Source organism: Pinus tabuliformis, chromosome 1_2 (genome assembly GCF_031772625.1).
Source record: "Pinus tabuliformis cultivar Carrire ecotype Pingquan chromosome 1_2, CPIR1, whole genome shotgun sequence".
Taxonomy (NCBI): Eukaryota; Viridiplantae; Streptophyta; class Pinopsida; order Pinales; family Pinaceae; genus Pinus; species Pinus tabuliformis.
Window position 1 is genome coordinate 542,287,507 of NC_142298.1, and position 12,010 is coordinate 542,299,516.

The 12,010-nt window shown below is 38.1% G+C and overlaps 1 protein-coding gene across 1 annotated transcript; it reads right to left on the reverse strand.

Moving 5' to 3' along the window:
• Positions 1-295: 295 nt before the first annotated feature.
• LOC149206739 (protein TOPLESS-like) lies at positions 296-11,604 on the reverse strand. The gene is made up of 25 exons (XM_089395554.1): positions 10,774-11,604; positions 10,480-10,659; positions 8,214-8,327; positions 7,755-7,913; positions 7,380-7,557; positions 7,114-7,240; positions 6,834-6,949; positions 6,497-6,635; positions 6,219-6,328; positions 5,865-5,934; positions 5,663-5,736; positions 5,401-5,496; positions 5,226-5,321; positions 4,962-5,089; positions 4,616-4,850; positions 4,348-4,506; positions 4,170-4,268; positions 3,762-3,908; positions 2,984-3,094; positions 2,600-2,779; positions 2,361-2,489; positions 2,172-2,267; positions 1,866-2,051; positions 1,569-1,738; positions 296-1,031 (listed from the first exon to the last, which is right to left on the reverse strand). The coding sequence occupies exons 1-25, from the start codon at positions 10,851-10,853 to the stop codon at positions 821-823; spliced, it is 3,390 nt and encodes a 1,129-aa protein (XP_089251680.1). The 5' UTR covers positions 10,854-11,604; the 3' UTR covers positions 296-820.
• Between the last annotated feature and the right edge of the window lie 406 nt (positions 11,605-12,010).

Here is a 12,010-nt window from a genome sequence, read left to right on the forward strand (position 1 = left end):
AAGATCTAGGGAAAGTTAGTAACTGATAAATTTTTGCCAACCCAAAATAGGCCCCGTTTATAAAACTTAATTAAGACCATCCAATCATTTGTATTTAATATACCAAAAAAAAAATCAGAACTAAACCCAATATGTCAACAGATCAATCCTCAGGAAGTAACATCCACCATGTGGAAGCTAGTAAGATGGTTAGCATACCCTAATGCTTATCTTGATAAATAAAGCATTCACCTTCGATATGGCATTGTAAATATAATAAGATATAACAGGGTATTATAATAGTCAGACCCATTAGTTGGTTAATGATTTATCTGATTTGAATATTTCAAAGTGGAAACCTCAGCTCCAAAATTGCCGGAATCTTACAAAATAATAATCCGTAAACAAATCGATCAAGTTTCTTTTCACATTGAAACCTGGAAGACACAACTCTTTAAACCTCACAAGCCTACAATTTTTTATGGAAAGCAGTGTGTGTGATCCCTTGCTTAGTGATACACCTAACAATTTTTAAAACAACAAATACATTTTCAAACTAAACATGAGCCACCGATCTTGACTATCGATACCCAGAAGGGATTTCCAGCAATGACTTCATATAGACAGCTTAACTCATGCATTAAGAAAGACATGGAGCCACTAGCATTGGTGCAAGTTGGCATCACAGTATGCAATGTAAACCTTGAATACAAAAGGCACTCAACGTCATAGCTCAAAGGCTACACAATAAATGGGGGACCCACATTAAAATATGTGATCACCACGTAAGAGCTAGGAGTTGGGGTTCAGTGCAAATATGCAAATATTCGATAGAAACGAATCACCTTGGAGCTTGCTCTAAACCTGAAGTTCCAGTTGTAAGAACAGTAGAAGCATTGCTTGCCAACCCATTTTCCACAGGTGGTCCAGTACCCCACTTTCCTTCTGACTCTAAGGGCTCCAAAACATGTACACCCCCATCAGACAATCCCAATGCAAATTGATTTGGCTCAGAAGGATGAGCTGCAATTACAAGCGGGTACACACCAGAGCTGCAACATAAAGGAAGACGAAACACAAATACATATTAGATGGCAGAAAAATTACTCAAGAAAATAGTTTTTTTCAGGACAAATGCTCATGATAATGGACACTTTTAACAATCATACTATACCATCTTACTGTACAAAGAACAACTAAACTAATCTGCAATTATATGTCTAAACAGACATATAACCGAACTCCTACAGTCAACATTACCAGGGTTCATAGGTTATGCTCCATGTGTTTGGATTTCCAAAATTGTAAGTTCCTGAGGAAGTGGGCTAACGTTTTTCATTTCATGGAATAATGTGGGTATTTGGGGGCATTAGAAACATATTGAACGTGAGATACCAGGTTATTTAAGTCTTCATTCTTTATGTTTGCTCTCAAGTTCATTGGAGGGATCTTGAATACTATGACAACCTACTGCACAGTGCACACACCCACACATGAACCAGTGCACATGATCCCACATCCCCGTGAAACATCGAAAAATCTATCCCCCACATACGGCATCTCATCAGATTGTTTATAGTATGATTTACCTGACACTGGGTGAAAGATACGAAGATGGACTAATTCGACATCGTAACCGCAGTGATCCAGCATGGAATACACCCACCGCGCCATCAAAAAAGCTAGCATATATTAGTTGACTATCACATGAGTAAGTAGCATGAGATATTGGAGCAGAAAGTGACTCCGCGGGGATCCACTGCCAGGAACCAGAACCATTACGAGTTAGACATTTAGAGATACATACCAACTTACCAACTTATGAATTAAACTAAGTAAAAGAATGGAAACAAACAACCAAAAGTTGTGTGATATTTAAAACAAACCTGTTTGAGACACTCAAGTTTATTAGCTTCATAAATAGCAATTTGAGTTTCATGCACAACCAAAAAGTGTATCTGATCCTGGTGAAATTGCACTCGAGTTTCTGCCTGTGGTGGCGATCTGCCTGCTGGTAGCTGTAAAAACTTATTCCTAAGCCTTTCCCAGCCATCGGTTCCCCATACGCAAAGCTGCAGTGCCAGACATCCCAGGAGTTACTGCATTAGCCGTCATCAGGCTAAGTCAGCTAAAATAATTATGCACCCTAGAGGCTTGGATTACAACTACAAGATATATCATGTCACAAGTACCTGAGCATCTGCTCCTGATGATACAAGCACATTCAGTGCATGAGAAAAAGCAAGCCCAGTCACTCTCTTTTGATGTCCTTTAAGCTTGCTCTTTACCTGCATCCAAAACGCATTTTATTCAAATTTATATGCAAGTGCCTCCAAAAGGGGTTTGATTGCTGAAAATTCCACCAAAGTTTGAGTCAGAACCCCATCCACTCGAACATTGTAAATTTGAATTGTAGAGTCTTCCATGCCAATAGCAATTATGTTGTTGTCCTGCGGGTGGAAAGCAAGAAAAGTTGCTGGTGGTGGTGGTGCCATGAAAGTTGTCATTGTCTGCAAAAAACACAATGAAGCACAGAGTGATAAAACTATTTAAAGAGAAGTTCCTCAGAATATAGTAAATAAATAGCTAGATACTTGTCATTCAACATCTGAAGCATTACCTTGAATGTCATCATATTGAACAAAGAAACTTTTCCACCACTGGCTGACATAACGTACGAGTCATTTTTAGATAATGCAAAGCAGGGAACAGCATCCTCGGGATTAGTATCACTTATGTCATTTGTCATCAGTATGCCACTGGCAGGTTGCCATAACTGAGGTGGAATACTGGCTGTTGCCTGTGAAAAGAACTTCTTTTAGATGATATGGCAAATGCATTCAGTAGAAACTTTAAAATTAATTTGTAAGATACTAATCAACTTGATCTCTCTCAATTAACGGGTATAACAACTCCATACACACCTATTAAAAAGAGCATGACCTAAACAAAAAATATCATACATTAAAAAGAGCATGACCTAAACAAAGAATAACATAAGCACCTTGCCACTAGTATTGCGATCATTTCGCTGCCACTTCCAGAGCTTGTGCACAGCATTGGAAGCCAATGCCAGAATCGCAACTCCTGAATTAGTATATATTAATCTTGAAATCTGCAGTTCATGCGAGTATAAAGTGATTATAACAAAGAACTAAATCTCTACAAACAAAGGCTCTTGCTGTAAGCTACAAAATTGAAATGTACCAATTCTTTATTTCCAAACTCTACAGAAAGGCATTGCGAATCAAAAGCTAAGTATGTGCCAAAGAACGCTCCAAAATCATACATGGCATGACACGTAGCTGAGAAGAAACTGAAGCTTTATGCACCAAGCTAGAAGTTTTGGAAAAAACGTGTGAACAATTCAACAAAATTAGGAGGTTGATGTTATCAATTCTCGTGTCTAGATAGATTCTCGTGTCCATAGATAGATTAATATCCATCAAATGGGCACCTATGGAGTACATTGATTTGTAAGCCATAAAAAGTCAGCAGCAGTAAATAAACATATAGGACTGAATGAGCTGCATATTATGAAAGGTACAGGCTTATACGCACTGACAAGGGCAAGTACATATTTACCGCCTTTACGTCAAATGAAAATGGAAATAACCAATGAAAACACAATGATGCTTCTAGCCATGCAGTACAAATTACTTTTTAACATAAATGCGACACATTACACAATATCACAAGTTTAATAACAAGCTCAGGCTGATACAGGATATTTTTTCCCTGCATAATCCATTATGAGCTATTCAAACTGGGATAATACACACCTTGCTTGTTGGTAGGTTATCTGAGAGTCTCAAGGACCGGCACTGAGCTGGTTCGGATATTTCAGTTAGCTTCCAGTTCTTGTTTTTATCTACTGAATCTTCTGCCACTCTGACCTTATCTCCAACACTCCTAGAATCCACTCCATTCTGACACACAAAAATCAATTACTTTCAATTGTTTAGTGTACACATTTGCGAGCATTCATGCTTTGAACATGTCCTTTTGTTGAAAAGAAACAGGCTTATTCATATTCAAAAGCACAGAAAATCATTTAAACTCTCCCTACCATACTTCTTCCACAACCTTCAGCATACTTCAAAAACATTAAGTAGATGGCAATCGATGCCTTATGCAAGGTCTTTATCCTTGTAATCTAGAGATATCTTAGAGTGTGACAGTAGACATACCAGTCCAGCCATAGAAACTGTGGAAGCAACCCGATCAGATCCCCCAACAGTTTGTGCCCCAGGTGTGCTTACAGATGCCATTTGAGTTACTACTGACACCTGTAGAACCAAATCTCAATCTAGCCGCATTTGAAGTAAAGCTTGAAAGCCAAACACATAATAAATGCACAACTCTTACCTTCGTATCAGAAGGAACTCTTGCTGCATCAAAGGCACGGTTCTCAAATGAGCGTAATAATCTGAGGCCATCAGCATTGACTAAAATTTTGATGCCATTATCACTGGTTGAAACTGCCAATAACGACCCTTCCTTGTTGAAGCGGAGACGAGGAGTATTCTGAAAATAGGAAAAAATCAAAGCTAAATTAACCTGAAAGTCTTTCTTTTGAGCTATGCAAGTAGTTCACATCAAAAAAAAAAGTGTAAGCAACTATGTCAAACCATACAGCTAATCCACCGTCAGCATCAACAGTTGTCAGCAGGTTTGTGTTGTCCATGTCCCAAAACTTGATCAAATATTCATCTCCAGCAGCCAAAAAGCGGTTCTTAGTCATATCAAACTGCACAATATCCAAAGAGTGCTTACAAAATCCTTGATAAGTACGCTTTATAGCACCTTCACTCTCATTCCATTCAACAAGAAAAGATTCTCTTTCTTTGCTTGTTCCACATGAGAAGAGCCTGCATCAAGTTGCCAATGTTTTTATTCTCCATGTATTGTAGAGCTAATCAATAACCAACAGAAATAAAGCATAGCACAAAGCAAGAGCTGAAATGACATGATGAATCAACCTTGTCCCATCAGCACTATAAGCCATTGTAGTGAACCACTGACCAGGAGCATCATAATCAACCCTTGAACCCATCAAATCATATAACCAAGCCTTTATCTTGCCATCAATAGTCGTTGAAAAGATAAACTGATACATAAGAAGAGTCCAATACAAAGCTTCAGCTTGAGGAATCATTATATCCACAAAATGAGTTTCTTCCTGGAAAACAAACATTCTCCCAGTCGTATTAAAAAAAATCAGAATCACAACAAAGAGCTCATACCTGAATGTTTTCTTTATAATGGGGGCATACAGAATACACGGGTGCTTCATGACCTTCAAAAGTATATTGCTTCACACCAGTAACAGCATCCCATACCTGTTGCACCAACCAGCTTTATCAACCCAAAATTTTCAAAGCCCCGCACTCTGTCACAATATAGAGTTTCATGTCAAACCTTTATTGTTTTGTCATCTCCACAGGTAATAATACACAATTGCTTGTTGGGATGTGAAAAAGCAAGGTCATTTACACCTCCAACATGGGCGTCAATCTGCCAAAAGAAATAATCTATTAGATGTGAAAAGAAGTGAATTCACTGAAGCAACAAATACAATACATGGAGAAACCAGAAACATTTTCTGTAATGTAGCCCTCAATTTTCTCCGTGACTAAGTTCAGGTTTATTACAAGAAAACTGAATGAGAGAGTCCAAATACCTCCAAGTGTTGCCGCAAGTCATTACCAACATGGAAGGAATATATGTGCACTATATGCTTTGAATAAGCTACTCCTGCATATTAGAAAAACACATAATCATACACTACTTCAAATATGGGTTCAATCATCTCATTACCAAGAGAATATATTGACAAGTTCAATATTAGCAGAAGCTAAAATCTTCCTGGTATAATTACATACCAAACAAAGAACCATCTGGATTCCACACAACACGATTGACTGATACAACAGGATCCTTGAGAACTGCTGCCTGTTGTCCAGAAAATGGGACAATCAGATTACTCCATTCATTATAAAGAAAGGATAAGAAAGATACAAGTTATACTAATGAAATATTTCCAAAAACGACCAACAACAGCCAAATGGACAAGTAAAGAACAGTCAGTGTAGATACCTAAAGCATTCCCAGCCTAAATCCACATAGGACACATAAAGGGTAACATAATAAAGGTTTCTAATATACAATAAGTTAAGCCCAGGAACAGATAATAATTTATTTCGTGACTATAAAGGTGTAAAGGTCATATATGTTACCTGCATGGAAGCTGAACAAGATCCAAGATCCCAAACTTTGAAATTTCTGTGAGCTAGTCTTTCCTGTGAACCCACTTCCCATACACCAATTTCACCCACATGTGTACCGACTGGACCACAGAAACAATGAATGCATATTAGTAGCATAAAATTTTGTACTTTGTGAAATATGAAGAAGAATAATGGCACTCATGCCTTCTAAAGAGAGAATATGCATTCCTAAGCATATGAATTAATCTAAACAGAAAAAATAAGCATTATCACAAACAAAGCCATACCTAAAAGTATGGTCTGCTGCAAAGGATGAAAATCCATGCTCTTCACTGGAGATCCCTGATTTAAAGTTCGTGCAACAATCTTGGGAAGGTCATCTTGCGAATATAAGCCCTGTGGAAGATTTGGGCCAGAATAGCTAACCTGCAAATTCGTTATAGTTAAAGCACCCTAATCCTCAAACAATACTGCTGCTCTTACAAGCAACCACATTGATACTTGAATGAAGACTTTTACCTGTTACATTTCTTCATTATTAACTAACCATAACTAACCATAAATTACATTAGTTGATGTTTAACAGTGAAAATGAACCATATGGAGACGGCAAAATCAGAATACCTCATCACCAGACTGCCCGATTGTCCTTGCTCGTTTTAGAATGTGATCAGAATCGGCTGACTGATAATCCCCTAAGGGAGGATTAGGAGGGGTCCTCGGGCGCTTCAACAAAGCAGCTAGAGTAACAAATTGAAAGGGGATTACTCAACAATATAAAAGCTATAGATGCCAACATATGACATCATTTCCTATATAAACCATAATCAGAATTTTAGACAATGGCTTCCTATATAATCCATATCAACAGAACTTCCATGTCAATTGCTGGTGTATAAGTTACCTGTATTTGCTGCAGCACTAAGTCCAATTGGCCCCGCAGAGACTGCAGGATGAGGTGCAGGAGTGGCATTAGCCATCCAGCCTGCTAAGGCAGTAGCAACAGGTGCAGGTGCTGCTTGAAATGGGGCCTGGAAATAAACATTAAAATAGCATATCAGACAAAACTCTTCATGATTCAAATACACTCAAATCAACTACTCTTGATATGGACAACTATCAGCAATTTCATCAAGAAATCTTTAAAAATCCACCTGTAACTCAACATACCCCATGAGCACCAAGTGGTGGGAAGCCTCCCCCTTTCGGAATTGTTGCCATAAGAGGATTAGTTGCAGGAGATGGTGCGAGAGCTCCATTCGGCTGTCCACAACTGTGATCAACAAACAATGTTTTTATGTCTGGGTTGGGCCTTGGATTTTTACAGAGTTGATGCTGCCAATTCAAACTGCCATAAATTTCAAACACCAATACCAGGAATATGAAATCAGTAATATGCACCAAGCACAGACCTCATAGAAGTATAATCTACTATTGGTATTGGTCATCAAAACTGATTACAACAACTACTCTGCCGGCAGGCATAAAATACTCAAATTTGAGCAATTGTCTAACAAGTCAAGTCAAAAGCAAATGTAAATAAACCTTTGATTGATAAGTGTTCGCAACCGAGAAGTTTTCAGAGAAGGAAACTGCAGCTTGTCTCGGAACAGAGGATTGGCCTCAATAAGCTTTTTAAGCTCAACTAACATGATATTCCTTGCTGACTTGGTATCTCCATACTTGGAAAGTTGCTCATTTTCCCTGGTGTCCAACCAAACATAACAAAAAGACAACACTAATAAATAAATAAATAAAAATAAAAATGGTGAAAAAATGCATCTCTATGAAAGAGATCACAACCAGATGGCAAGGATGTCACCACAGGGAAATCCCCTGGGTTCTGTCTGCAACAAAAATGTACTATGACAAGATGTGTAACTTTACCGATAATGTTGTAGCACGAGATTCCTTAAGATTATCTAACAAAAACAAGAGTATATATGTAACACACAGGCTTACTTGTAGCAGAGCCAAGATTAATTAATAATTTCACACACAAACCTGAAATTGTCTAAAGTAAGAAGCTGTGTAATTTCCTTGAACAGCTCTTCATTGAAAGAAGAAAACACCTTCAGGTCTTTCACTAGAATTTCCACTGCTTTTGCTCGGTCTTGCCTGGGACAACATCCCATGTATGTCAGAAGTATCAGTCACCAATTCAAACATGTCTGAGCATCAGACATAGAAAATAAACAACATTCAAGATGACTCAAATTGAACCATTTGTGGTATGGCATATATGTGATTTATTTTCTCAATCAACGTAACAAAAGCATCATCACCAAAAAGCAAAGTGGAAACAAATCATTTGTGATAATTATACACATGCTAAGATCATTAATCATGATAAGTTTCAGCATCAGAGAGCCAGAAACCCAAAAAACACAACTAATTTGATTTTGCAGCACTCGTCATAGAATTATTGTGAGTATGTAATCAAATGATGGAATGAAACCTTGGCAGCATACATAGAAGACGTGATTTGATTATCTTCTAGGCATACCAGAAACCATCACAAAATTCAAAAGGCTCATACTATTAGACGCAAATTATACCACTTAATCAGAAATCTGATTCTGCTTAAACATTTCTAACATGATTTTTATGGTACTTAATGTTTTCAATTTAGGAAAACATCCCCTGGAAAATCTAAAAGCAGAATTCATCAATCAAGTCAATTTGCAAGCATGACGAAATTTCGTGCAAAAATTCAAATAGAATACTTCAATGACAACTAAAACCATCAAATGCATCTTAAGCATTCAGTCCAGTGGACTCCAATCCCAGCAATAAATAAATGAGCATAACTTCATGCAACCTGCATGATAAAATTTCTGATATAAATTTAAACACATTCAGTCATGACAATCACAAAGGATCTCTTATTTGCAAGAATAAATCAAATTTTGAATTCATAATGGTGTTACCGAGGGTGTATTTCCACTGTTCAGTTTACAAAATTAAATCTCAGAACCAAACCAAAAACATCAAGAACTGCAATCTAGAGACAAGCCTCTCCAACCTTTATTTACCAAATAACCCATCTTTTAGTCGAAATGGAGTTAAGGTATTGCCATGCATTTTTTGTTGCTATTAGATGATTACATGCAAGTGGAGAGCATTGGTCATAAATTTAAAAAGAAATTTTTCCCATTAGCCCCACAAAGACACCATAAATAACCCATCTTTTAGTCGAAATGGAGTTAAGGTATTGCCATGCATTTTTTGTTGCTATTAGATGATTACATGCAAGTGGAGAGCATTGGTCATAAATTTAAAAAGAAATGTTTCCCATTAGCCCCACAAAGACACCATAAATAACCCATCTTTTAGTCGAAATGGAGTTAAGGTATTGCCATGCATTTTTTGTTGCTATTAGATGATTACATGCAAGTGGAGAGCATTGGTCATAAATTTAAAAAGAAATTTTTCCCATTAGCCCCACAAAGACACCATTCAGGAGTCCCAACTTATGATTCACACACCAATTGAATTCACCAAAAGATGATTTTATCTTACATACATTGTTTTCGTTAAAAAGAATTATACCTTAGCAACAAAGAGGAAATTACATGAGGCAACCCTGCATCCCAAAGGCCATTGGCAGAATAGCAGACTATTACACCACTTAATAATTAATCCAGATCAAATTAGATCTTTTTTAACATATTTGTTTAGCAGAATAGCAGCACATTACACCACTTAATCCAAGACAAAATTAAATTTAATTTGACACATTATTTTCGTAACATATAAGTCTCTCACTTTATATCCAGAATGACCAACACCCTTCTCAATTCAAAAAGGATGAAGACATTAGGCAAACAACCATAGCACATCGCTGGCTTCAAAATAAATTAATGAATGTGTTGCAAGCTTGTTACCATAAATTAATTTAATGACTAATAACAGAAAAACCTTGGCAACGGAGCTATCTTGCAGCTTAACTTATAGAAATATCAATGTTTACAATTAAAAATCAATCATCGACTCAAACAAATCTCATCAATGTTTACAGCCACAATAACGCAAAATATGAAAATAAACAAGGGCATCTGAACCATGATTTCTTTGTGCAAGGGCATCTGAACCATGATTTCTTTGTGCATCAACACTTTGTTCAGTTAATGGAGTAACACTTGTGTGACAACTTGACAAGCCGGAAAGGGAGTTTTTTAATTTTTTTCGTTGAAACACGATTGACGCTTCACAATAAAACAAATTAAACAATTAAAAGAGAGAGAGGAGGTAGAACTTCGCAACATACTTGTCCAACGCCTCTAGATACTTCTGCTTCCGAATCTCGAAAAATATTTTCATGGAGTATCGGTTATCGTCCACTTTCGTGAACCCGGAAAGATACCTCTCCACCTCCTCCCAGTTTCCACCCTGCACTTCATCCTCGAAGTACTTCATATTAAAGAAAAAGCCCGATTCTTGTTCAAGCCTGTGCCAAACAGAATCCAGTCAGGAACAGGGGATAAAATATCCGGTCGAGGTTCCGCAACAACACAAGCAGCGGAACAAAAGAACAACAAACAAACAAAAAAGATCCACTTACTTGTGAACGGTCTCCTTAAATTTTTCTTCATCCAGGAACTGCAAGATGAGGAAAACCAGTTCTCTGCTAAGGGAAGACATGACAAGGGATCAATAAAAGCCCCTTCTCCAACAAACTTTACGAGATTACTCGTCCTGGCTGTTTATTTACGATATTTTCTCCTTCCTACTCGTATTTTTACGAAATTTCGTCCTTTCAACTCGCTTATTTACAATATTACGGTGCCCTGTCCGTCTATTTGCGATACTTCGTCCCGTTCGGCTCGTTTATTTACGCGTTTCCGACCCAAATCTCCAAATGACCATAACAAGCAATTTCTTTCGACAAGAACTCGTTCCGGTTCAAATCCCCGACCCTAAGAACGTAATAACACGTCCCAAGGTCCTCCCTTTGGCTCAGATCTTTAGATAAGGACCAAAATGAAAGATATTGACAGCTTCTTCCGCTGGCAGGTGGGGATTACTAGGGCAAGCAGAGTGTCAGAGACGGCGCGTTTGTCGGTGTTTGAACAAATTAGCGGAACAGAGTCCAGAACCCTAGGGCTTCGAGTCAATGGAAGAAAAAGGCATTTGAAGGACTGTGAATCTTAGAGCTACGGGAATCGATCTTTACCTTGTTCGGCTTCGCTCTGTCAGCGTAAAAGTCTTGATCGGTCCCTGAAACCGCCGGCCAACGTAAAATCCCCGGTGCAATTGAGTCAAACCGCCTGCGAACAGCCGAAATCCTGTGCGGGAAGAAAAAGAAGAAGAAGTTTCGTCATACACTTGTGTGCATCCATTCACCATCTCTCGAGGATGCAAAGCCAAACCCGACCCACCCCAACCCACCAGAGCTAACAAACAAAATGAAATACGCGAGGGCTCGTTGCAACTGCGCTTATCGTGTAAGAAAGTGATAAGCACACAGCCTTATCCAATACGTCGTTGTGCGTTTTTAGCGTAGATAGCGGCAGCCCTCCCGCCGGCCGGAGCCGACCCCGGCGAGGGAATGGACACCTCTCGCACGGTGAAGTAAGCACGAGAAGAATTTTGTAATTTTCCTTTTCTTTATATCGACGTCGTGGTCTGCAGGTTTTGGAGTTTTGGCCAGCGAACTTTTGACTTTACCATGGTTAATGCTCATGGATTGGTTACTCTCGTTGGTTAGGTGTTTGGAATTCCTTCAAATTAATTAATTTCTTTTTGTGTTTTAGTTACGTTTTCATATTCACAATTTTACAAAATGAATATTATTAAAT